The following is a 26,201-nucleotide window of genomic DNA, read 5'->3' on the forward strand; positions in this document are numbered from 1 at the left end:
CCCTGAACATAGCAAAGTAGTCATCAAAAGTTGGTTCTCTGTCCTCAGAACTTGACTTTGCTTTCTTAACCCGCTTCAATGCTGTTTCAGGGTCACTCTCTGTTCCTTCTTCATCCTCAACCACAGCCACCTCTTTTCCTGCCCTGTGAACGACCTCAACCAATGCCAACTCGTTACCAGAAGTTTTTGATGTAGAGGCCTTTGTCTTCTTTTGTGCAGCAACCTTCTTTGCTTTCTCCTCAGCTGGATCCTTTGGCTTTCTTTGCCTTTTCTGCTTCTTGAAAACTGTGTACCCAAAAGGCATAATCTTATCCTCTGAAGCTCCAGTTTTCTCCTTTTTGGCTTTATCCATGGCTGCTGTTCTTTTTGTTCCTCCCATCTGCATTTTCTCAAACAGCTGTAAGCACCAAAGCAAGAGAACAACAAAATTTTTCTAAAATTCACCAAGCTCATGTGTGGTACAAATCGATTTCTCTTGTCAAGAATGTATTTTAAGCTGATTTAAAACTCAGTAAACTCAAAGCAATAGCAAGAAGCAATGCACACAAAGAGTTCAGCTTGAAACACAATTCTAAAAAAAATCGATACACTTGATGAATTTCAAGAAAAATTTCTCAAAAATTCCAAGAACAGGTTATTCTCAAGCAAGATCTATGAAATTCCTATCCATTCTACTTGCACAATACTCACAAAATGATTCCAAGGTATCAAGAAGCTCATTAAAATCGATTCCATTTGTTTTTCTGTTCATGAACAGTACACTAAAGCATGGAAAAGGAGAATTTTAACAGACTAAATACCTTGGAATCTTCAAGTTTCGAGTGAAAACCGAATGTGCAGCAAGAAACTAGACAGGATTACGAGTTCAATACAGTTGGAATCACTCAATTTGATGCAGCAGCGAGAGAGATATGAAGGTTTAAAGCTTAAGAATGGAGAGAAAAGAGCAAACTCTCGATGAAGAAGAAGGAGAGGTGGGGAACAGCTGGCTTGGCGCGTCTGTTGACCGGTCAACGTCCGTACGGTCAACTGGAATTCAAATTTTTGATCGCGCCTCTTTGACCGTGTCACGTGCCCGTGTCTACAACTCGAGAATGCTTCCTCTTTGCCGCGGTCTTGGTTTGGCCGTGTCTTCAGACCGTGGCAAACCCCGAACTATGTCTCTTTTCCTTTCTCTTGCCACGGTCTGGTTGTTTCCCGTGGCAAACTCCTCGTGTCAAACCCCGAACACTGCACATTTCATGTTCATTTTGCCACGGCTTTAGCTTCTTCCCGTGGCAACCAAACCGCGGCATTGTCCGAATGTTGCGGGTTCCACTTTCGTTTTGCCACGGCCTGGTCTTGAACTCGTGTCTTGTAGCCGTGGCAAAAACCGAACAAAGACTTAGTCCTCTTTTCTTTTTGCCACGGTCTCCTTCCATCTCGTGTCATTCCCACCGTGGCAAAGCCCGAACCAGGTCCTCCTCTTCTTCTTCTTTTCCTTCTTGGCCACGGCCTTGTGTCCCGTGCCTTTTACCCGTGGCAATCACCGAACCCTTGCATATTTTGCCACAGCCGCGTCTTCAGTCCGTGTCTTGTGGCCCGTGTCAATCACCGAACAAAGGGGATTTCTGTGTACTTTGCCACGGTCTGGCTCCTTCCCGCGGCAATCCCAACCGTGGCAACACCCGAGCCTTGTTCATTCCTCTTTTTCTTTTGCCACGGCGGCCTACGTTCCATGTCACAAGGCCGTGGCAATCGCCGAACGTATGCTTCTTTTGCCACGTCCTGGCCTTGAGACCGTGATTGTCTCCCCGTGGCAACACAAAGAGGCTTGCCACGCCTTGTTGTTGACCGTGGCCGGTGCCCATGTCAAAGGCCGAGCACAAGCTTGTTTCCATTCCTTCATCTCTTTTCATTCTGCATTCACTTTCCAAAGGTTCAGACTCACACCTAACACCTGTAGACACTAAACAGACCCATCAAAACATCCTAAAATATAAAAAGAAAGGAATCAAAAGATCAAAAGCATATTTACAAAGGATAAGCTTGGGGTGTCTCCCAAGAGCACTTTGTTTAAAGTCTCTAAGTTTGACTTTGGAACCTGTTTAACAAGCTGGTGGATCAAGAAAAGGAACTGATGTAGCTTCCTCCTTCATTTGTGAAACCAAATAGTGCTTGATCCTTTGGCCATTTACCACAAACTCTTGACCATTCTTTCCTTCCATGACAGCAGCTCCATATGGCCTCACTTCAAGAACCTTAAAGGGACCAGACCATCTAGACTTAAGTTTTCCTGGAAACAACTTAAGTCTAGAGTTGAACAGCAAGACCAAATCACCATACTTGAACTCCCTTTTCAGAATCTTTTGATCATGCAAAACCTTGGTCTTCTCCTTATAGATCTTTGAGCTTTCAAAAGCCTCAAGCCTAATCTCCTCAAGTTCATGGAGTTGTATGATCCTTTTCTCTTGAGCTGTCTTGATATCAAAGTTCAGCAACTTCACAGCCCACATGGCCTTGTATTCCAGCTCAACAGGAAGGTGGCAGCTCTTCCCATATAGCAGACTGAATGGTGATGTCCCAATTGGAGTTTTAAAGGCAGTCCTATAAGCCCAAAATGCATCATCTAGCCTTTTGCTCCAATCTTTTCTGCTTGAGCTAACAGTCCTCTCAAGAATGGCTTTGATCTGTCTATTGGATACTTCAACCTGGCCACTAGTTTGAGGATGATAAGGAGTAGCTATCTTGTGTTTCACTCCATGTTTTCTCACTAAACCTTCCAGAGTCTTGTTCACAAAATGAGATCCTCCATCAGAGATAACAACCCTTGGGACTCCAAACCTTGGGAAGATAATGCTCTTGAACAGCTTCACTACAACCTTGGAATCATTGGTAGGGGAAGCAATGGCCTCAACCCATTTGGACACATAGTCCACAGCAACAAGTATATACTGATTCCCATATGATGAAATGAAGGGTCCCATAAAGTCAATCCCCCAGCAATCAAAGATCTCAACTTCTAGAATGGGGTTTTGAGGCATCTCACTCCTCTTAGATATGTTCCCATGCCTCTGACAGGCATCACATGCTGAAGAACCTTTGAACATCTTTGAACATTGTGGGCCACCAAAACCCACTCTGAAGAACCTTTGCCACAGTTTTGAATGCCCCCATGTGACCTCCAAAAGCAGAACCATGACATTCTTGCAACACAGGTTGCATCTCCTCTTCAGCAAGACACCTTCTATACAGCTGATCCTTGTTCAGAACATAGAGGTAGGGCTCATCCCAATGGTATCTCTGGACATCTCTAAAGAACTTCTTCCTCTTGTAGGCATCTAATTCAGGAGGCTCCACCCCACATGCAAGATAATTCACTATGTCTGCAAACCAAGGCATCCTCTTTTCTTGAATGCTCTCTACTTCCTCAAACTCCAAGTAGGAATGGAGCACCATCAGAGACTCTTCAGGCAAAGCATCATCTATGGGGACCTTTTCTTCAATCCTCAGCCTTGAGAGATGGTCTGCAGCCCCATTCTCAATGCCCTTTTTATCAAGCACTTCCATATCAAACTCTTGGAGCAATAAAACCCATCTTAACAGCCTTGGCTTGGCATCATTCTTGGTCATCAAGTACCTGAGGGCTGCATGATCAGTATATACTATGACTTTTGATCCCACCAGGTAGCTTCTGAACTTATCAAAGGCAAAAACTATTGCCAGCATTTCCTTTTCAGTAGTAGCATACTTCCCTTGTGCAGAGTCAAGTGTTCTACTGGCATAGTAGATGACATGTTGCTTCTTGTCTTTCTTTTGTCCAAGTACTGCTCCAACAGCAAAGTCAGATGCATCTGTCATGACCTCAAAAGGAAGGGACCAGTCTGGTGCCTGAACTATTGGTGCACTAACCAATGCCTCCTTGATCAACTTAAAGGCTTCTTCACATTCAGCATCAAAGATGAAATCCACTTCTTTGCACAACAGTCTTGTCAAGGGCCTGGCAATTCTTGAGAAGTCTTTGATGAATCTTCTATAAAACCCTGCATGCCCAAGGAAAGTCCTTATCCCTTTGACTGAAGTGGGGGTTTGCAGGTTCACCATTACTTCTACCTTTGCTCTATCAACCTCAATACCCTTCTCAGATATCTTATGCCCAAGAACTATTCCTTCTTGCACCATGAAATGACACTTCTCCCAGTTCAGCACCAAGTTGTGTTGCTCACATCTCTCCAACACCTGTGTCAAATTAGAGAGACAATCTGAGAAGGAGGAGCCATAGACACTAAACTCATCCATGAACACCTCAACTTTCTCTTCAATAATGTCAGAGAAAATGTGCATCATACATCTTTGAAAAGTGGCCGGTGCATTACATAAACCGAAAGGCATTCTCCTATAAGCATAAGTGCCATAAGGGCATGTGAATGTTGTTTTCTCTTGATCTCTTGGATCTATGGGAATTTGAAAAAATCCAGAGTACCTATCGAGAAAACAAAAATAAGGATGATTAGCTAGCCTTTCAAGCATTTGATCAATGAATGATAAAGGGAAATGATCTTTTCTAGCATCAGAATTCAATTTCCTATAGTCAATGCACATGCGATGGCCGGTTATGGTTCTTTGAGCTATGACTTCATCCTTATTGTTTTTCACCACTGTGATCCCACCCTTCTTGGGCACAACATGAACAGGAGACACCCATCTTGAGTCAGAGATTGGGTAAATTATCCCTGCCTCAAGAAGTTTTAGTATCTCCTTCTTAACCACTTCCCTAAGGTTAGGGTTAAGTCTTCGTTGATGCTCAATAGAGGACATAGATTGGTCCTCTAGGTGGATCCTGTGGGTACAAATGTCAGGAGAGATCCCTCTAATATCAGCCAAAGAATACCCTATGGCTCTCCTGAACTTTCTTATTTCATTAAGCAATGCACTCTCTTGATTCTCTAATAGGCTATCATTGATGATGACGAGATATGTGGAGTTTAAGCCTAAGAAAGCATACCTGAGCCCTGTTGGTAGAGGCTTGAGCTCAACAGAGGGTGCATCAGCCTCATTCCAGTCCTGGTCCAAGCTGCTTTGGCTGGTGTCTGATCCTTTGATTGCAAAAACCTCAGAACCTCTTTGTTCCAGCTCCAAAAACCTTGTCTCAGGACCCAACTCTCTTGCATTGTCCAAATACAGCTTATACCCTTCACTTGCTTCAGCTAAGAGCCCATTGTCTCCTTGTTCTTGAGTTAGAGCAGCTTGAAGAGGATCCTCAGTGTTCAGCTCCTCAAGCAACTCATCAGCCAACCATTGTCTCCACATAGAAACATTGACCTTCAATGGTGGGTTTCTTCATCATCTCATTCACATCAAACTTGAGCTTTTCAGACCCAAGTTGAAGCTCTATTATCCCACCTCTCACATCAATAATAGCTCCTGCAGTTGCTAAGAATGGCCTGCCCAAGATAAGAGAATCTATTGGTTCCTCATCCATTTCCAGCACAACAAAATCGGTTGGAACCTCAAAACCACCAATCTTGACAGGTAGATCTTCCAACATACCAACAGGCAATCTAACTGATCTATCTGCAAGGATAAGAGAGATCCTTGCAGGTTTGAAGACTCTAAAGCGCAGCTTCTTAGCTATTGAGAATGGCATCAAGCTGACTAATGCTCCTAGATCACAAAGACATCTAGAGAATAGAAAAGGTCCAATGGCACAAGGGAGTGTGAAGCTCCCTGGATCAGTTAACTTCCTTCGAATGGACTTCTTCTGAATGATAGCACTGCATTCATGACTTAGTACTACCATGCCTTGAAGCTCTTTTGTCTTGTTCAGAATGGCATCCTTCAAGAGCTTCCCCATCTTTGGCATCATTAAGAATGCATCAATGAGAGGCATTGTGAGTGGTGTCTCCTTGAGTGCCTTCCTCAAATACAGCTCTTGCCTTATCCACTAGTTGCTTCTTGAATCTCCCTGGAAATGGGAGCTTGGGTTGGTATGGAGGTGGTGGCACATATTTCTTCTCTAGTTCTGGTTCCTTTGCTGCTTCTTTACCCTTTTCTGTCCTTGGTTTCTCAGCAACTTGATCATCCTTTAAGGCTGCCTCCCCCTCAGTTTGATCATTGTCCTCAATGATCACATTGTTGTTCTCAATACCAGGTAACTCTTTTCCACTCCTCAGTCTAATGGCCTTGGCATATTATTTGGGGTTGGGTTCTGGTTTTCCAGGTAGGTGACCTTGGTTCCTTGAGCTTGATGCCTGGTTCTGCTTCAGTTCCTTGATTTCCTGCTGCATAGCTGCATTCTGGCTTGCAAAGATCTGTTGACCCTGAAGTAGTTGTTGCAGAATACCAACGATATCTGTACCCATCTGTGGCTGCTGTTGAACCATTGGTGGCTGAAACTGTTGTTGAACCGGCGCCTGCTGTTGGAACTGTGGTGGACCAAACCCTGGTGGTGCCTTTGGCTGCTGTGAAGTGTAACCAGTGCCCTGAAATGGTTGCTGTTGCTGACCAAAACTCTGATTCTGACTAAACTGATTCTTGGGTTGGAATGACCCTTGAAAGTTGTTCTTGGGAACAAAGTTCTTTGGAGCTTGAGAATTGGGATAGACCTGGTCTTGTGGGTTAGCTACATTGGCATTCCTGTAAGAAAGGTTTGGATTGGCATTACCATACTGATATCTCTGGAACCTCTGATTCCCAATGTAGTTGAGCTCCTCTTGGGTTAGACCTTCTTCACTTATGTTCTCAAAGATTTGAGAAGGTTCCTCATACTCTCCAACAAAATGCATTGGCTTCTGAGTGGTGAATTTCAGCTTGTCCAATTCACTCCTCAACTCCTTAACTTCCCTAGAGAGCCTCTGTTCTGAGCTTGAACCTTCAGACCTATTTGATCTGTCATAGTCTTCACCATAAGTATCATTGCTCAATGCTAAGTTCTCCACTAGCTCTAAAGCAGCATGTATCTCTTTACCCAGAAAGTTCCCATTAGAAGCAGTATCCAGCTGGTTTCTAATCTTGGGAAGAGCTCCCCTATAAAGTGTGCTGAGAAGAGAAGCCTCACTAAACCCATGGTGTGGGCATTGGTTTGTGTAGCTCCTGAATCTCTCATATGCTTCACCAAAACTCTCATTGCTGTGCTGAGTGAAGCTAGAGATTTGGTTCCTCAGTTTTGCAGTTCTTGAGGTGGAGAAGAACTTAGATAAGAAGGCTTGCTTGCATTACTCCCAGGTTTGAATGGAGCCTCTTGGAAGATTCTTCTCCCATTGGTGAGCTTTGTCACCAAGACTGAATGGGAATAGTCTTAGCTTAAAGCTGTCTTCTGAAACTCCATTTATCTTGGTCAGATCACACACCTTATCAAACTGGTCCAAGTGTTCTAAGGGATCTTCCATTGCCAACCCATGGAACTTTGAGTTCTGGACCATATTCAGCAATGATGCCTTCACTTCAAAGTTGTTGTTTTGCACAGGTGGTGCCTGAATACCAGCTCCATACTGATGAGCATTGGCCCTGTCATTCTCTCCAACATAGACTTGGGGTTGCTCATATCTTCTTTGTTGTTGTTGGAAAGGGTGGGGTTGGTGGTGCACTTGTTGTATTTGCTGAACATTGGCCTGATGCCTCTGTTGATGAGCTTGAGCTTGTCCCTGGTGGACATAAGCTTGTTGATGGTGCACCTGTTCCTGATGAACATTACCCTGATGAAGCCCTTGACCAACTCCATTACCAGCTCCATTACCCTGAGCCTGTTGCTCCTGAACCGGTTGTTCTATATCTACCACGTGATCTCTTTGTTCTTCCATGTCAGCCTGATCAATCTGTCTACCACGTCTGTCCCTTCTCCTCCTTGGTACCAAAAGGTTGATGTTGTTGTTGAGAGGGAAAGGTGGACCACAGCTTCTTGATCTAGACCTGGTGTTCATACACCTGAAATCACAAACAGAACTTGAAAGTAATCTGTAAAAACAAAAAAGTAAGCACTTGATCTCAAGAACAGATCAGAGCTTAATGCTAATCAACCACAATTTGGCAACGGCGCCAATTGATCCCCTTGTCAAAGTAGCAAAAAAGAGGTTTATCAATCCAGATGTGGTGTTAGACACTAAACTATGTGATCAAGTTCTTAATTCAAGCAAACAAGAGTGATTTTGGTTAACTAAAGACAACTACAAACTTAAACAGGATTAAAGACTAATGGCAATGACTAAACAAGAACTAAACAATGACAATTGATGAGAATGTATGAATGATGATGAGAAAGGTCTTAGACATGATAGTGGATTAGGGTGCTTTCAGTGATAAACTAATGAGCTAATGAATTTTATGATCAAGCAAGCCATTCAACATAAACATCATTGATTAAGCTAATCCTCCCATAAAGGTATTAACTTCTTTGCCAAATCATTTTCTAACCTAATCATCATTAGTGAAACATGAATCAGCAAGCATTAAAAACCAGTTTAATCTGTCATTTAAGCATGTAAGCAATCATTCCCATGATGAATAATACTTAAACCTCTAACAACTTTGGTTCAGGCATTTCATCAAACACTTTTGGTGCATGAAATGCCCAGAATCTAGACCACATATGATTTGTATGGATCTAGCATAGAGAACAAGTTGTAGAGAATGGAATATGCATGATCTAACCCCTAAGCTCACTAATCTACCACCTAAGCACCCTAATCTACATATCTAAGACCTTAATATGGGATTTACTCACTAATCATGATTAATACACTAGATCCTTTGCAAGATGTGTTGTTAATCATGATTAAAAGTGTGATTTGATAATAAGAAATGATGGAACAGGATAAAAAGACTCTTCAAATCAATATTAAACTCTCAAATCAAGGTGTGACAAGTTGTTTTTCACAAAAGGGGAAAGGAAACTAAAAGTAGATTAAAGGTTCCTCACAAATTAGGTCTAAAAACCTTATATAGAAGACTTGGGCAAACCGGGTCAACCCGGAACAAACCGGGTACTGACCCGGCCTTGATGGGCAAGTATGGGTTTACCACGGTCTGGTGTGTTCTTGGTGTGACCGTGGCAATCCTGACCGTGTCAAAGCCTTCACTTGTGTTTTTGGTTCCATTTGATGCCACGGTCTGATCAAGCTTCGTCTGAAACTCGTGGCAAGTCACCGTGTCAAACGCCGAAGATGTGTAAAAGTTTCCTCCAGCCAATTGTTCATTTGCCACGGTCAAGTCCCAGACCGTGGCATTCAGCCCGTGCCAATCGCCGAAGGTTGCAAGAAGTTGCCACGGTCAAGCCTCAGACCATGGCATTTAGGCCGTGTCTTCCGCCGAATGGTTGCAAAGTTCTTCTCAGCCAAGTGTGTGTTTGCCACGGTCAAGTGTAGACCGTGGCATGAAGATCGCGTCATTCACCGAGGGTGTGCAAAAGTTGCCACGGCCAAGTGTGGTCCGTGGCATTCCATCGCGGCATGTTTAACTTAGTCATTTTGGGCTGTCTAGACCATCTCGCATTCCGGAGAGTGTAACTACCTGGAGACTTGTCCGAATTGAGTGATTCCGGTTGCAGAAGACAGAGGAGTCATTTATATCCAACTTTTGTGTAGTAAGCTTCGGTGCTTGTGATATATCATGGTTTTTATGGTTTTTAACCATGGTATATGTCTTATTTATAGAGTCTTTTTAGTGTCTTTCGAGTCTTTTGGAGTCTTTTCAGGTCATAGGTACGTTTGGAGCTTAACTGGAGACTTTGGAGCACTTTGGAGCTTAATCAGGATCAAATTCGTCAAGTATGAATTTTGTGCTTTAGTGACGCTCGACACCATGGAGAGTGACGCGCGACACTTGTTAGAGAAATAAGGAAAAGGCGATTTTGTTTTCTATTTGAAGAAGGAGTTGGGCCCAAACGTTTTCAAGGAAGCCCAAAACGTGTCTTAGAGATATATATAGGATTTTTATTCCCTTTTTACGTTAACCTTAGATTTTCTTAGAGAGAGTTTTTGTTTTTGAGAGTTTTTGGGGAGACAAGTCTGAAACTCTGTTCCGGAGAGAGAAGATTTCGAACCCCTGTTTATTAATCTATTTACTGCTTACTGCAAGTTATTCAATCATGCTTATTGCTTCAATCTCCATGTCTGAGTAGTTTGCTTGTTAGGTTTAGGGTTCTCATAAAGGATTTCATTGGATGTTAGATTGATTGGTTAGTTAGGGTTCATAATCTATTTAGTTCTTCACCATAGGTTGTTCTTAAAGCTAATTCTGGATTGGCCACCTAGAACTTAGATCTTAGGTTGCTTAATTGACATGGAAGTGTAATTGAATAACTGGAAAGAACCTAGGGTGAGCAAAGTAGCTATTCGCAAAGGAATTTGGTTTAGATACTTTGTGAACATATCGAACTTGAGCATTAAAGCTGGTTTAAATCTTTAGGGTTTGCAAAGGAATTTGGAATTCTAGGATTTTGACTTAGATAATTCTCACAACGGAAGTTGGTTAATTATAATTCTGTGATTCGAGTTCAAGAACTGTGCTTAAACCTGAACCCTGACTAATCGATTGATCTGCATGCATTGATTTCCTGAGAAACTCCCTAAGCCTAATCTCCATCCATCTGAATCTTACAAACCGTTTTTATTGCTGCTTAGTCTAATTCTGTTGCATTGCTATTTATTTACAATATTTCTGCTTAGCGTAATTCAATCTCTATAAGGTTTATTGAGTGATCTCTTGTCTCTGTGGTTCGACCCCTACATACTACAACTGCACATCTGTGCTCTTGCAGAGTAGCTTAGGGATTAAACTTTGAGCATATCAAGTTTTGGCGCCGTTGCCGGGGACTTGATTTCGCCATTAAACCTAGTTTTTGAGTTTCGACTAAGTTTTTCGACTTAGTGTCGAGCGATACCACTTGTGGTGTCGCGCGACACCTTCTTTTCTTTAACCTAGTTTACTTATTTTCGTTTTCTCTCTTTGTTTTTGGTGTTTCAGGTTTATGCATACTCGTGGAACTAGGAGCAACAAGGACATCCCGCTAGTGAATTTGAGCAACGAACAGCTAGCTGAGTTAGAGCGAACGAGGCGGAAAGCAAGAGATCCGGCAATGATGGAAAACGCCAATGGACTTGTTCGTGATGATGATGGAACCTGGAGAGACCGAGAGGGTCATCTGTGCAATGCGAGAGGCCAAAGGATTGATGGAGATGGTAACATCATTCTACCAGCTCCTTTACCAGTGGATGTTGTTGACCAGAATCCACCACCTGCACCGCGTGGTAATGCTGTGATCGTTCCACATCTGAGGAACGCTCCAGAAGATCGGAATGTAAGGGAACCTGCACCTGCAGCTGGACATGGACGAACACTTGGAGACTACAACAGGCCTGAGCAGTTCTATGAAAATCGTTCTGCGATTCGCGCTCCTGCGTTTCAAAGGAACGATTTTGAGCTGAAGTCTGTGTACTACACTCTTGTGGGTCAGCATCCTTTCCATGGCCACTCTCATGAGCACCCTATGGATCACATCGAGAGGTTTGAGGACTTGGTCACCAGCATCAAATACAATGGAGTGTCCAATGATTTCCTCCTCTGCAAGCTGTTTCCTTACTCTCTTGCTGGAGAAGCAGCTAACTGGTTGAAGCAGTTGGAGCCAGGATCACTCACCACTTGGGAGGAGACCAGGAACGCCTTCCTGCACAACTTCTTCGACGATGCTAGGTCTGAGGAGTTGAGGACTAAGATCTCGACTTTCTCTCAGGACCCTACTGAAGCGTTCAAGGCTTCTTGGGTGCGATTCAAATCGTACCAGCGAGACTGCCCTCACCATGGCTTCAGCGATGTGCAGTTGCTGGGTATCTTTTTCAGAGGTATCGACTGGAGGTATCAGATGGCGCTTGATGCAGCAAGCAATGGGAACTTCAACACCAGATACCCAGACGAAGCTGTTGAGCTCATCAAAAACTTGGCATCCAGCAATAGCACCAAGAATGCAGATCTAGAGCGAAAGAAGCAAGCTGGGAACATGGATAGATCGCAGATCGCTGAGGTGAAAGCTAAACTTGATTCTGTGCACAGCCTTTTAGTGGGTAAGAAATCTGTCAGATTCGCACAGGAGGTGGAGAGTTTCGAACCTGAGGATGCAGCTGAGGAAGAGGATGTCAACTTTGTCAGTGGATCAGGATTTCAGGGTCAGAGGTTTGGTAATCAGCAAGGTAACAGAAGCTACAGTGGAAATTACAGTGGAAACAATCAGAGGAATACCTTCAACAGTAATCAGAACTTCTCTGGTTACACGCCTAAGCCTCAGTACCAGAAACCTTTTTCGAGCAACAGTTTTTCCAGAAACTACAGCACTCCTTCATCTCAACCTCAAAATCCTGACAATGAGATGAAGTCTATGCTGGAACAGATTCTGGAAGGTCAGCAGAAGCTCACCGTGGACTTTAATGGGAAGATGGATGCTCTCTACCTCGATCTGAATGGAAAAATCGAAGTTCTGAACACCCATGTCAAGCAGCTCGATACACAGGTAGCCCAAACTGCAGGTTCTGTTAAAAGGCAAGAGGGTTTTCTTCCTGGGAAGACTGACACCAATCCAAGGCATCACTGCAGTGCTATCACGTTGAGGAGTGGTAAAAATCTGAGTTCTGAGCCTACGAAGACGCCTCCTGCACCTGAAGTCGTGGACTTAGAAGATTCTGAAGAAATTCCTGAGATTGCAGAGCCGGTGACGAGCGACACCATCACTAGTGTCGCGCGTCACCAATTGCAGAGCGAAGCTGTTGATATTCCGAATCCGAAATCTGCAGAGGAGAAAGTCTACAAACCTAAAGTTCCTTACCCAAGGAGCCCTAGGAAGTCCAAGCAAGAGCTTGATGATGCACGATGCAAAGCTCTGATGGAAAAGCTTGTGATTGAGATACCTTTGGTTGATGCTGTAAAAATCACTCCTGTCATCAGACGTTATGTGAAGCGAATGGTAACCAATAATCTCAGCCATGAACAGGGAGTGATGATGATATCTGAGCAAGTCAGTGCAGTGATTCAGAACCGAATTCCAGAGAAGCTGTCTGATCCAGGAAGCTTTGTCTTGGATTGCTCTATCTTCACAGAGAGATTCAAGAGATCGCTGTGTGATCTGGGTTCAAGTGTTAATCTCATGCCCTATTCGGTAGCTGTCAATCTCGGCATGACTGATTTCAAGCCAACAAGGATCTCCCTCATCCTAGCTGATCGTTCGACAACGATACCTGAAGGGGTGCTAGAAGATGTTCCAATCAAGGTTGGAGACTGCATGATACCGACTGACTTTGTGGTTTTGGAGTATGGAGAGGAGCCTAAAGATCCTCTTATCCTTGGGAGACCTTTTCTAGCTACAGCAGGTGCTATTATCGATGTCAGGAAAGGCAGGATTGCTCTGAATGTTGGAGATCTGGTGATGAACTTTGACATGGACAAGCTGATGAAGAAGCCCAGCATCGATGGTCAGACCTTCTATGTCGATACTCTCACAGAGTTTGCTGAGGAGTTTCTCCATGAGATGCTGCCTACAGACCCACTTGAGAGAGCTCTGACCACGTTTGCCTCTGAGGCCGAACACTTGGACGAAATTTCAGTATCTTACTCAAAGATGTTGGACTCCAGCGAGCATGCGATGCAGCTGGCATCGCAGGTTGAACAGCTTGAGACTCCTGCGAAGGTGAAGCAGTTATCCGACTGGAGTGAGGATAAAGCCCCTAAGATTGAGTTCAAACAACTCCCTGCAGGACTAAGGTACGCATTCCTGGGCTCTAATTCTACTTATCCAGTCATTATCGATTCTTCTTTGAACAATGCTGAGGTTACCTTACTACTGAGCAAGCTGCGCAAGCATCGCAAAGCTTTTGGCTATTCTCTTGATGATATTTCAGGTATCTCACCAGAATTGTGCATGCACCGAATCCACCTGGAGGATGAGTCGAAGTCGTCGATTGAGCACCAGCGCAGGTTGAACCCTAACCCGAAAGACGTTGTCAAAAAGGAGATCATGAAGCTGCTGGAAGCTGGAATCATCTATCCAATTTCAGATAGTGCCTGGGTGAGTCCTGTGCACGTGGTTCCTAAGAAAGGAGGGGTTACTGTTGTGAAGAATGACAAGGATGAGTTGATTCCGACGCGCACAGTGACTGGACACAGGATGTGCATCGATTACAGGAAGCTGAATGCAGCGACCAGGAAAGATCACTTTCCATTGCCCTTTATTGATCAGATGCTGGAGAGACTTGCAAGCCATCCCTACTACTGCTTCCTCGATGGGTACTCAGGATTTTTCCAGATCCCTATCCACCCAGACGATCAGGAGAAGACCACCTTTACATGTCCATACGGCACTTTCGCATATCGCAGGATGCCCTTTGGACTCTGTAATGCTCCTGCGACGTTTCAGAGATGTATGATGTCCATCTTCACTGACATGATTGAGGATTTCATGGAGGTCTTAATGGATGATTTCTCAGTCTACGAATCATCTTTTAAGGACTGTCTGGATAATCTCTGCAAGGTTCTGGCTCGCTGTGAAGAGAAACACTTGGTCCTTAACTGGGAAAAGTGTCACTTTATGGTCAGAGATGGGATTGTGCTTGGACACAAGGTTTCTGCAGCTGGTATCGAAGTGGACCGTGCGAAGATCGACGTCATGACGAGCTTGCCACCACCCGATTCTGCAAAATCGGTTAGAAGTTTTCTGGGTCATGCAGGCTTCTATCGTCGCTTCATCAAAGATTTCAGCAAGATTGCACGCCCTCTTACTGCTCTGCTCTGCAAAGATGCTAAGTTTGAGTTTACAGATGAGTGCCTTGCTGCGTTCGAACAGATCAAGCATGCCCTGATAAGCGCCCCCATTGTGCAGCCTCCTGACTGGAATTTGCCTTTTGAGGTGATGTGTGATGCTAGTGATTTTGCTGTTGGTGCTGTTCTAGGACAGAAGAAGGATAAAAAGCTTCATGCCATCTACTATGCCAGTCGAACTCTGGATGATGCTCAAAGGAATTATGCTACTACTGAGAAAGAGCTGTTGGCTGTGGTCTTTGCTTTTGAGAAATTTCGGCCATACCTTGTGGGATCGAAAGTGATTGTGCACACAGACCATTCTGCACTCAAATACTTGATGCAGAAGAAGGATGCGAAGCCTAGGTTGCTGCGATGGGTGTTACTCCTTCAGGAATTCGATATTGAGGTCAAGGACAAGAAGGGTGTTGAGAATGGTGTGGCAGATCATCTCTCACGCATCAGGGTTGAAGACGACGTACCCATAGACGATTTCCTGCCAGAAGAGAATGTGTATTATGTGGAAACCAAGTCCCAGAGCAGTTTTGACGAAGAATTGCAGGTTTTTCGAGTTGGAGGAACGTTAGTGACGAGCGACACCACCACTAGTGTCGCGCGTCACCTTTCTCAGGAGAACACAGAGACCTCCCAAATTCGAAACAGACTTCCTGAGACCAGTTCAGCTGCTGTATCCGCTACCCAACGCCCTTGGTATGCCGATATTGCCAATTATCTCGCTGCAGAGGCTGAGCCTGAGAACTTTAAGGGCTATGCAAAGAAGAAGTTCCTGAGAGAGCTGCGAAGATACCACTGGGATGAGCCATATCTGTACAAGCACTGTTCTGATGGGATTTACAGAAGATGTATTGCAGAGTCAGAAGTTCCAGAAGTGCTGTTTCATTGTCATGGATCCGAATATGCTGGACACTTTGCAACATTCAAAACAGTGTCTAAGGTTCTTCAAGCAGGCTTCTGGTGGCCCACCATGTTTCGCGACGCACATGCATTCATCTCGCAGTGCGATGCTTGTCAGAGGAGAGGAAAGATCAGCAAAAGACATGAGATGCCACAGAATTTCATCCTTGAGGTTGAGGTATTCGACTGCTGGGGTATCGATTTCATGGGTCCTTTTCCCTCTTCTTATGGGAACAAGTACATCCTGGTTGCTGTTGATTATGTCTCAAAGTGGGTTGAAGCCATTGCCAGTCCCACCAACGACTCTTCAGTGGTCCTTAAGATGTTCAAGACCATCATCTTTCCTCGATTTGGAGTGCCTCGAATTGTTATAAGTGATGGTGGTACTCACTTTATTAACAAGATTTTCGAAAAACTCCTAAGGAAGCATGGAGTTCATCATCGAGTTGCCACTCCTTATCACCCTCAGACGAGTGGACAGGTCGAAGTCTTGAATCGACAGATCAAAGAGATTCTGGAGAAGACAGTGGGAAAAACTCGAAAGGATTGGGCTGCAAAGTTGGACGATGCACTCTGGGCGTACAGGACAGCGTTCAAAACACCTCTAGGCACCACACCTTTCCACCTGCTCTATGGAAAGCCCTGTCACCTTCCAGTGGAGATCGAACACAAAGCAGCCTGGGCGATAAAGCTGATGAATTTCGACATCAAGTCTGCTGCAGAGAGGAGACTGATACAACTGAATGAGTTGGACGAAATCAGGTACCATGCCTATGAGAATTCGAAGTTGTACAAAGAGAGGACCAAGGCGTATCACGATTCCAAAATCCTCTCCAGGCAATTCGAACCGAATGATCAGGTACTTCTGTATAATTCTCGTTTGCAATTGTTTCCTGGTAAACTTCGTTCTCGATGGTCAGGTCCTTTCATAGTCAAAGAGGTTCGCCCCTATGGTGCTATCGTCCTCCTCACACCAGATGGTAGCAGGGAGTTCACAGTCAATGGACAAAGGGTGAAGCACTACTGGGCCAAAGCTGAGATTCCGGATGGACATAACGTGCCTCTGGATGGTGCACCTCCTGCTTGAATCGCCATCAAGTCAAGCTAATGACTTAAAACAAGCGCTTGGTGGAAGGCAATCCACTGGTGAGTCTGTAAATAAGTCTTTTGTTTCAGTGATTTTCGTTTTTCTTTTCGTGTTTTAGGTGAAGCAGAGGCTGGTGTCGAGCGACACTACCTTCGGTGTCGCTTGTCACTTGTTTTCTCTATATATAAAAACAAAAAAAAAAAAAACAAAAAAACAAAAAAACAAAAAAAAAATTAGGAAATCAGGAATCCGGAGTCAAACCAGAAATTTGGATTGGTCTGCTGCAATTCGGTACGAGGAAAACAAGTGTCGCACGATACCATCATCAGTGTCGCGCGTCACCATCATTGCAGCCAGGTAAGTTATCTGTTTTTCCTGTGTTTCTCTGTTTCTTTTCTTTTGTCACCAACTTCGGATTTGATTACACTGGGGACAGTGTTATTCAAGTCTGGGGGAGGTAGTTGCTGACATTGTGTTTGTTTTTCTTAAGAGTCAGTTGTGTCAAAACGTTTTTGAGTCAAAACCTGTTGGAGATCATGATGCTTTTCCTGGAATTATTGTGTTGACTTTTCACCTAAGTGACCACTGCTGCAAATTCAGACTAGATCCGACTAATGAAAAATCCAAAGGCTGACAGTTGACTAGAGGCGTCCATGTTTCCAACAGAATCCACTAACCTGAGCTAAGTACTGAACTTCACTTTTAACTCGCTGATGTGACTAATGCCTTAGAGCTTGATTCCTCATTCGTACTTGATCAATGAAAGCCTGTGTGAAATCTAATGAAGTGATTTCTCTCCCTTGTGACGAGCTAAGAAAGAAAGAAAAAGGGCAAAAAGATTGAGATGATTTTCGCTTAGGAGTGAAGGGCTAGGAATGTTTCCAATGATCCCATTATTTCACTTCTAAGTTGGAATGATCACACAAAGGAAGGAAGTGAGGGGTAGGAATGTTTCCCATGACCCCACTATTCGCTGAAAACCTTTGATACAAGGTAAGGGGACAACTTGGGGACTTGGTGGCAAACACCATCAGTACTCGCAGCTTTACCCTTATCGAGTATATGCCATAAAAATGATGATGAGTGTGCGAAAAGAATAAGTCTGGGGGAGAGAAAAGTACCAAAGTTTGTATGGCTGATTTGTTTGAGTAGAGAATGGGAAAGAATCTAGAAGGTTCTGGGCATTGGAATCATCAGTGAGATCCAGCGATGAGGGTTTATGGACAATGTTGTGAAATTTTGGATTTAGTCTGGAAAGCTGTGAATGTCTGCGGAGAAGTACATGGTGGTTCGATTTGGAATGATGAAGCAGTAGTTAAGTTGCAGGGTGAACGGTCAAAGCGATGTTCCAATGAAAGGTTGAGTCTCTGTGTTTTCAAACTTCTTTCTCCTGTTTGGTGTTCTGTTTGCTTGAGGGCAAGCAAATGCTAAGTCTGGGGGAGTTGATATATCATGGTTTTTATGGTTTTTAACCATGGTATATGTCTTATTTATAGATTTTTTTTAGTGTCTTTCGAGTCTTTTGGAGTCTTTTCAGGTCATAGGTACGTTTGGAGCTTAACTGGAGACTTTGGAGCACTTTGGAGCTTAATCAGGATCAAATTCGTCAAGTATGGATTTTGTGCTTTAGTGACGCTCGACACCATGGAGAGTGACGCGCGACACTTGTTAGAGAAATAAGGAAAAGGCGATTTTGTTTCCTATTTGAAGAAGGAGTTGGGCCCAAACGTTTTCAAGGAAGCCCAAAACGTGTCTTAGAGATATATATAGGATTTTTATTCTCTTTTTACGTTAACCTTAGATTTTCTTAGAGAGAGTTTTTGTTTTTGAGAGTTTTTGGGGAGACAAGTCTGAAACTCTGTTCCGGAGAGAGAAGATTTCGAACCCCTGTTTATTAATCTATTTACTGCTTACTGCAAGTTATTCAATCATGCTTATTGCTTCAATCTCCATGTCTGAGTAGTTTGCTTGTTAGGTTTAGGGTTCTCATAAAGGATTTCATTGGATGTTAGATTGATTGGTTAGTTAGGGTTCATAATCTATTTAGTTCTTCACCATAGGTTGTTCTTAAAGCTAATTCTGGATTGGCCACCTAGAACTTAGATCTTAGGTTGCTTAATTGACACGGAGGTGTAATTGAATAACTGGAAAGAACCTAGGGTGAGAAAAGTAGCTATTCGCAAAGGAATTTGGTTTAGATACTTTGTGAACATATCGAACTTGAGCATTAAAGCTGGTTTAAATCTTTAGGGTTTGCAAAGGAATTTGGAATTCTAGGATTTTGACTTAGATAATTCTCACAACGGAAGTTGGTTAATTATAATTCTGTGATTCGAGTTCAAGAACTGTGCTTAAACCTGAACCCTGACTAATCGATTGATCTACATGCATTGATTTCCTGAGAAACTCCCTAAGCCTAATCTCCATCCATCTGAATCTTACAAACCGTTTTTATTGCTGCTTAGTCTAATTCTGTTGCATTGCTATTTATTTACAATATTTCTGCTTAGCGTAATTCAATCTCTATAAGGTTTATTGAGTGATCTCTTGTCTCTGTGGTTCGACCCCTACATACTACAACTGCACATCTGTGCTCTTGCAGAGTAGCTTAGGGATTAAACTTTGAGCATATCAGCTTGGGAAGTGGAAGGCTTCCTGGAGGGCTCATCTTCGCAATGCATTTACACGATCAGAGAGGGCCGTCTATACATATGTCCATTCCGGAGACCGTATCTTCCTGCTCATAGCTCCGAACTGGATGATCTTGGATTTTATGGAAAGCGGACTCAAATGTCTCTGATTCTCATGAAGGCCCCGGAAACTGAATCGGCCTGGAAGTGCACCGTCCTTCGCATTCTGCAGAGCTTATCGGCTTGGTTCAAAACATCAGCGAGACAAGGGTTTCTTCCGACGAGCTTAACTCTCTGTTCAGGCGTCCGAATTCCATGATTCTAGTTGCTATGAATCCGTGATCCAATGCTCTCCAACTTCTATGAAGCACCGGACATCTGAATCGGACCGGAAGGTTCCCCGGACAGGCGATTTCGGAAACGTGTCCGCACCCGGAGATTTTGGCCGAGAGATTCAATGGCCGGTACGCGTTTTGGCCGATAAGGTCTGCCCGCGGTAAGTGAAAATGGCCGATAAAATCCTCCCTGGTACGCGAAAATGGCCAAGAAAACCTTCCTGGTCAGTGAGAATGGCCGATAACCTCCAAAGACCTCATTTCACCCTTTTTCAAGCCTTGACCACCATTCCACCTCCTGGATCCATCTTTTCAGCTCCAAATGCACCTGATAAACACTCAAAACATGCAAAGACTCATTGGGACCTAATGCATCTCCTAAGTTCTAAAACAAACCCTAAGGACCTAAAATGCATGGAATAAAACATGATTTAGAATGAATTATGCAACTTAAATGATGTAAATTATGAACATATCATCCATATAAGTTCTTATTGCCATGATCTTTTCTTCTGGTGAAGAATCATCCAAAGGGACCTCAGAGTCTACTCTTAACCTTGACAAGTGATGATATGATCATGGACAGCACTAAAGACATGGAGCTAGAACCTGAGGAAGGAAAGCTTGTAGCTGAGGAACTTGTAGCTGAGCAAGAGGAGGCTTTAGTCATTCCGAATGGCCCCATGACAAGATCAAGGACCAAGAAGCTTAAGGAGGATATAGGAGAAGTTCTAAGGCAAGCACATTACTCGGCTCAAGAGGGAAAAGAGTTCAACACAAAAACTTTGGTTGTGATCCAAGTCCTAGACGCTTAGTGGACTTGTGATCCAATCTTGTACTCTTTTTTCCCACCACTAGTTTTGTCCCAATGGGTTTTCTAATGATGGGTTTTTAATGAGGCAAGGTTGGATCACTCTTTCAATAAGGTCCACTAAGTTTAGCCCAAGAGATTCGGCCAAGAGAAGAGGAGCGTGAGAAGACATTTGAATTCAACTTAGACAGCTCACACTTGTATTTCCTAAGTATGCATATTGATGGCCGAGACTCTCTTCTTTTCTTTATATTCTCTTGTAATCTCATTTGAGAAACTATCTTTCTTTTATCAAAAAAACCTTTCTAAAGTAAACATCATTTGTTCTTTGAACATCTTAGTTTGTGAGTGTGTCATATCTCTCAAACACCCGATTCTTAGGTGTGTAATATCCTCAGAATCAAACCGGTAAATCAAAGGTCCTCCGCAGCTTTTGTGCGACCCCTCGATCCATTCCTTTGCCCCTCAGTTTGTTACATTTTCGGAAGTTAAAGCTTGTTAAATCCAGTCTCTAGAGTGCCGATTCAGGGAGGTTCATATTAAGTGGTATCAGAGCACATTCTAGTCACTGGAGAAGGGATTTCATCAGGTTGTTTCTATCCATTTCATTTTCGATCGCATATTCTTAGATCTATCACGTCCGCATATAGATCTAGTGTTTATGATTGTATCGTCAAGTTTCACCAGTAAATTATTGTGTCTTTTAAACTTCTATCATCGATTTACATCATCGGTAATATCTGTTTAAGTTCAAATGAAAACCGATCATATTCTAGTGTTTTAGGTTTCGTGAGGAACACGAAGAGTCAATCTTTGCACTTAATCAAGTTTAGGACAAATCTCTAGTGATCTGTTTGTCTTTGGTCTCAGGAACTATGTCGGATCAACACGAGGAGACCAGTGGTAATGGTTTCAATAAACTAATGATGGAAGCCATGATGGCCGAGATGAAGAAACTCATGACCTCTCAACTTGAAGAGTTCAGACAAGAGATGCAACATCATCATTCTGATTCGAGATCAAACAAAGAAACGAGGAGAAGAGATCATGGAAAAGAAAAGGTTCAAGATCCAAATAAGAGCACCAGAGATGAGGAGGCCGACATATACTATGGCCAAGAGAGCAGCTCGTCTAGAGGTAGTAGAGGAAAGCCTCGGTGAACTAAAGAAGATAAGGCTACGGTTCCAGATGGTTTGGGAGGCCTTAAGCTACGCATTCCTCCATTTCACGGCAAGAATGATCCTGATGCGTACCTAGACTGGGAAAAAAAAATTGAGTTGGTCTTCAATTGTCAACACTATACTGAGATAAACCGAGTTAAGGTGGCAGCAACAGAGTTCTACGACTATGCACTAAGCTGGTGGGATCAAATTGTGACTTCTAGAAGGCGTAATCAGCAGTATCCGGTTGAATCTTGTTCTGAAATGAAATCTTTGCTGAGAAAGAGGTTTGTGCCGAGTCATTATCACCGTGAGCTACATCAACAGATCAGGAGACTCACCCAAGGCAACCGTACAGTGGAAGATTATTATCAAAAACTGGAAACTCTGATGTTGTGAGCTGAGATTACTGAAGATGGTGAGGCTACAATGTCTAGATTCTTGGGAGGACTGAACCGAGAAATCCAAGATCGGCTAGAAATGCAACAATACGAAGAAATCGAGGAGATGCTACATAAAGCAATCTTAATCGAACAACAGCTCAAGAGAAGGCATCCGGTTAAAGCTAGCTATGGAGTTGGTATTCCCACTAAAGCCACCTATCCAAAGGAAGAAAAGCCGAGTTACCAAAGAGATAACAAGAAAGCGATGAATCCAAAATCAGATGCCAAGTCACCAGTAATAACTCAAGACAACAAGAGCAAGCCAGAAGCTACAACAACTTGTTCTAGAGACGTCCGATGTTTCAAGTGTCACGGTCGAGGACATTACGCGAATGAGTGCTCCAACAAGAGGGTAATAGTCCTCTTAGACAGTGGAGAAATTGAGTCCGAAGAAAAAAAGCTAGACGACTCTGAATCTAATGAGGAGTATGAGGCTATCCCGGCTAGTGGAGAGTTAGTTGTAGCTCGGAGGACCCTCTACATTCAAAGTAAAGAAGAAGAGCAAGAGCAAAGAGAAAACTTGTTTCATACCCGTTGTCTAGTCCAAGGCAAAGTCTGTAGTCTCATTATTGATGGAGGAAGCTGTACCAACGTGGCTAGTGAGGAGATGGTCAGTAAACTTGGACTTAAGATGACTAAGCATCCGAAACCCTACAAGTTGCGATGGCTTAATGAAACCGGGGAAATGAAGGTTCAGAAACAAGTCTTGGTGCCTATTTCTATTGGGAAATATGAAGATGAGGTTCTGTGCGACGTGCTAGCAATGGAGGCTGGACATATTCTTCTTGGAAGACCTTGGCAATCAGATAGAAAAGTTTTACATGATGGCTTTACTAATAAGAATTCTTTTGTTTTCCATGGCAGGAAAATCACATTGATTCCTTTAACACCGCAAGAGGTATATCAGGATCAGGTCCAAATGAAGCAAAAAGAGAAGCCACCTAAGAAATCCTCTAATTTCTTCCTACGGGCTGGTGATGTTAAGAAAGCTCTCGTTTTAAAGCAACCTATCCTCTTATTTGTGTTTAAAGAAGCCCTTACAAATATCACTGACCTGACACCGGCTCTGCCGAGTAAAATGAATGATCTTTTGCAGATATATCAAGATGTTTTTCCTGAGGATAGTCCAAAGGAGTTGCCACCTATTAGAGGCATAGAACATCAAATTGACTTTGTGCCCGGTGCATCCTTGCCTAATAGGCCTGCGTACAGGACCAATCCTGTGGAGACTAAGGAGCTACAAAGGCAGGTGAATGAGCTGATGGAAAAGGGACATATCAGGGAGAGTATGAGCCCTTGTACCGTACCTGTGCTACTTGTGCCTAAAAAGGATGGGAGTTGGCACATGTGTGTCGATTGTAGGGCGATAAACAATAACACGGTGAAGTATCGACACCCCATTCCTAGGCTTGATGATATGCTAGATGAATTACATGGTTCTAGTATCTTTTCTAAAATAGACTTAAAAAGTGGCTATCATCAAATTAGGATGAAAGAAGGGGATGAATGGAAAACTGCATTTAAAACTAAGCATGGCCTATATGAGTGGCTTGTTATGCCATTTGGGTTAACTAATGCACCTAGTACATTCATGAGATTAATGAATCATGTGCTTAGGGCGTTCATAGGAGTTTTTGTGGTCGTATATTTTGATGATATCCTAGTTTATAGCAAAAACTTGGAAGAGCATATTGATCATTTGAAATCTGTGCTAGATGTGCTTAGGAAAGAAAAGCTTTATGCAAATTTGAAGAAGTGCACGTTTTGTACAGATAACCTTGTGTTTTTAGGATTTGTGGTGAGTGCAGATGGCATCAAAGTAGATGAGGAAAAGGTTAAAGCAATTCGGAAATGGCCAAACCCTAAGAGCATTGGAGACGTGAGGAGCTTTCATGGTCTCGCGGGTTTTTATAGGAGGTTTGTCAAAGATTTTAGCACTCTAGCTGCACCTCTCACTGAGACCATCAAGAAAGATGTGGGATTCAAATGGGGATCAGCACAAGAAGAAGCTTTTACGGTCCTAAAGGATAAGCTCACTCATGCCCCTTTACTTGTTCTTTCTGATTTCCTTAAAACATTTGAGATAGAGTGTGACGCCTCTGGTATAGGCATTGGTGCAGTTTTAATACAGGATAAGAAGCCTATAGCCTTCTTTAGTGAGAAACTCGGAGGATCCACTTTAAACTATCCAACTTATGACAAGGAACGATATGCTTTAGTTCGGGCTCTTCAAACATGGCAACACTACTTGTGGCCCAAGGAATTTGTCATACACACCGATCACGAGTCTCTTAAACATTTGAAAGGACAGCAAAAGCTTAACAAAAGACACGCTAGGTGGGTTGAGTTCATCGAAACCTTCCCTTATGTCATAAAGTATAAGCAAGGTAAGGACAATGTTGTAGCCGATGCATTGTCTCGCAGGTATACTCTACTCTCTATTCTTGATGCTAAGTTAATTGGTTTTGAGCAGCTAAAGCATATGTATGCTTCTGATACTGATTTTAAAGAGATTTACCAAGCCTGTGAAAAGTTTGCTAGTGGCCGATACTTTAGACAAGAAGGATTTCTTTTCTTTGATAATCGCCTGTGTATTCCTAACTGTTTTATTCGAGATTTACTAGTCAGGGAAGCTCATGGAGGTGGCCTCATGGGGCATCTTGGGATTGCTAAAACCATGAAAGTAATGCAAGACCATTTTCATTGGCCACACATGAAGAGAGACGTGGAAAGGATCTGTGCAAGGTGCTCAACATGTAAACAGTCTAAGTCCACACTTAAGCCTCACGGTTTGTATACCCCTTTACCTATACCTTCGCATCCTTGGAACGATATATCTATGGACTTTGTGCTTGGATTGCCTAGAACTAGGACTGGCAAAGATTCGATATTTGTTGTGGTTGATAGGTTCTCTAAAATGGCACATTTCATAGCATGCAACAAAACTGATGATGCATCACATGTAGCTCATTTGTTCTTTAAAGAAATCGTAAGATTGCATGGTATGCCTAGGTCCATTGTGTCTGATAGAGATACCAAGTTCTTAAGTTTCTTTTGGAAAACCCTATGGTCTAAGTTAGGCACTAAATTATTGTTTTCAACTACTTGTCACCCTCAAACTGATGGACAAACCGAAGTAGTTAATAGAACCCTATCTACATTGTTGCGAGCTTTGATTAAAAAGAATCTTAAAACTTGGGAAGATTGTTTGCCACACGTCGAATTTGCATATAATCATTCTGTTCATTCTGCCTCTAAGTTTTCTCCATTCCAAATTGTCTATGGCTTTAATCCTTTATCTCCCTTGGATCTAATTCCTTTACCTCTAAGTGAACGAGAAAGTGTAGATGGCAAAAAGAAGGCTGAACTGATAAAGCAGATTCATGAGAAGGCTAGAGCTAAAATAGAATAGAAGACAAAGCAGTATGTTAAACATGCCAACAAAGGTCGTCGCAAGCTAGTCTTTGAAGAAGGAGATCTCGTGTGGGTGCACTTAAGAAAAGAAAGATTTCCAGCCGAAAGGAAATCTAAGCTCATGCCAAGAGTTGATGGCCCTTTTCGAATCACAAAAAAGATTAATGATAATGCGTGTCATATTGATCTCAAAGGTAAGTATAAAGTGAGTCCGAGTTTTAATATTGCTGACTTAGCTCCTTTTTATGCAGATGATCCAGATTTGAGGTCAAATCCTTTTCAAGAAGGGGGGGATGATATGATCATGGACAGCACTAAAGACATGGAGCTAGAACCTGAGGAAGGAAAGCTTGTAGCTGAGGAACTTGTAGCTGAGCAAGAGGAGGCTTTAGTCATTCCGAATGGCCCCATGAAAAGATCAAGGACCAAGAAGCTTAAGCAGGATATAGGAGGAGTTCTAAGGCAAGCACATTACTCGGCTCAAGAGGGAAAAGAGTTCAACACAAATACTTTGGTTGTGATCCAAGTCCTAGACGCTTAGTGGACTTGTGATCCAATCTTGTACTCTTTTTCCCCACCACTAGTTTTGTCCCAATGCGTTTTCTAGTGATGGGTTTTTAATGAGGCAAGGTTGGATCACTCTTTCAATAAGGTC

General features: G+C 43.1%; 1 protein-coding gene and 2 non-coding genes across 3 annotated transcripts; 2 read left to right on the forward strand and 1 right to left on the reverse strand.

Annotated features, from left to right (window-relative positions):
* Positions 1-932: 932 nt before the first annotated feature.
* Positions 933-13,623, forward strand: LOC112089112. The gene is made up of 6 exons (XM_024160088.1): positions 933-1,015; positions 10,939-11,419; positions 11,591-11,826; positions 11,875-13,014; positions 13,096-13,461; positions 13,563-13,623. The coding sequence occupies exons 1-6, from the start codon at positions 933-935 to the stop codon at positions 13,621-13,623; spliced, it is 2,367 nt and encodes a 788-aa protein (XP_024015856.1).
* LOC112089431 lies at positions 7,039-7,145 on the forward strand. The gene has a single exon (XR_002901069.1). It is a non-coding gene; the product is annotated as a small nucleolar RNA R71 (small nucleolar RNA).
* Positions 11,672-11,778, reverse strand: LOC112089616. The gene has a single exon (XR_002901245.1). It is a non-coding gene; the product is annotated as a small nucleolar RNA R71 (small nucleolar RNA).
* Positions 13,624-26,201: the final 12,578 nt, after the last annotated feature.

This window comes from Eutrema salsugineum, unplaced genomic scaffold, assembly GCF_000478725.1.
Source record: "Eutrema salsugineum unplaced genomic scaffold, Eutsalg1_0 scaffold_12, whole genome shotgun sequence".
NCBI classification, from domain to species: Eukaryota; Viridiplantae; Streptophyta; class Magnoliopsida; order Brassicales; family Brassicaceae; genus Eutrema; species Eutrema salsugineum.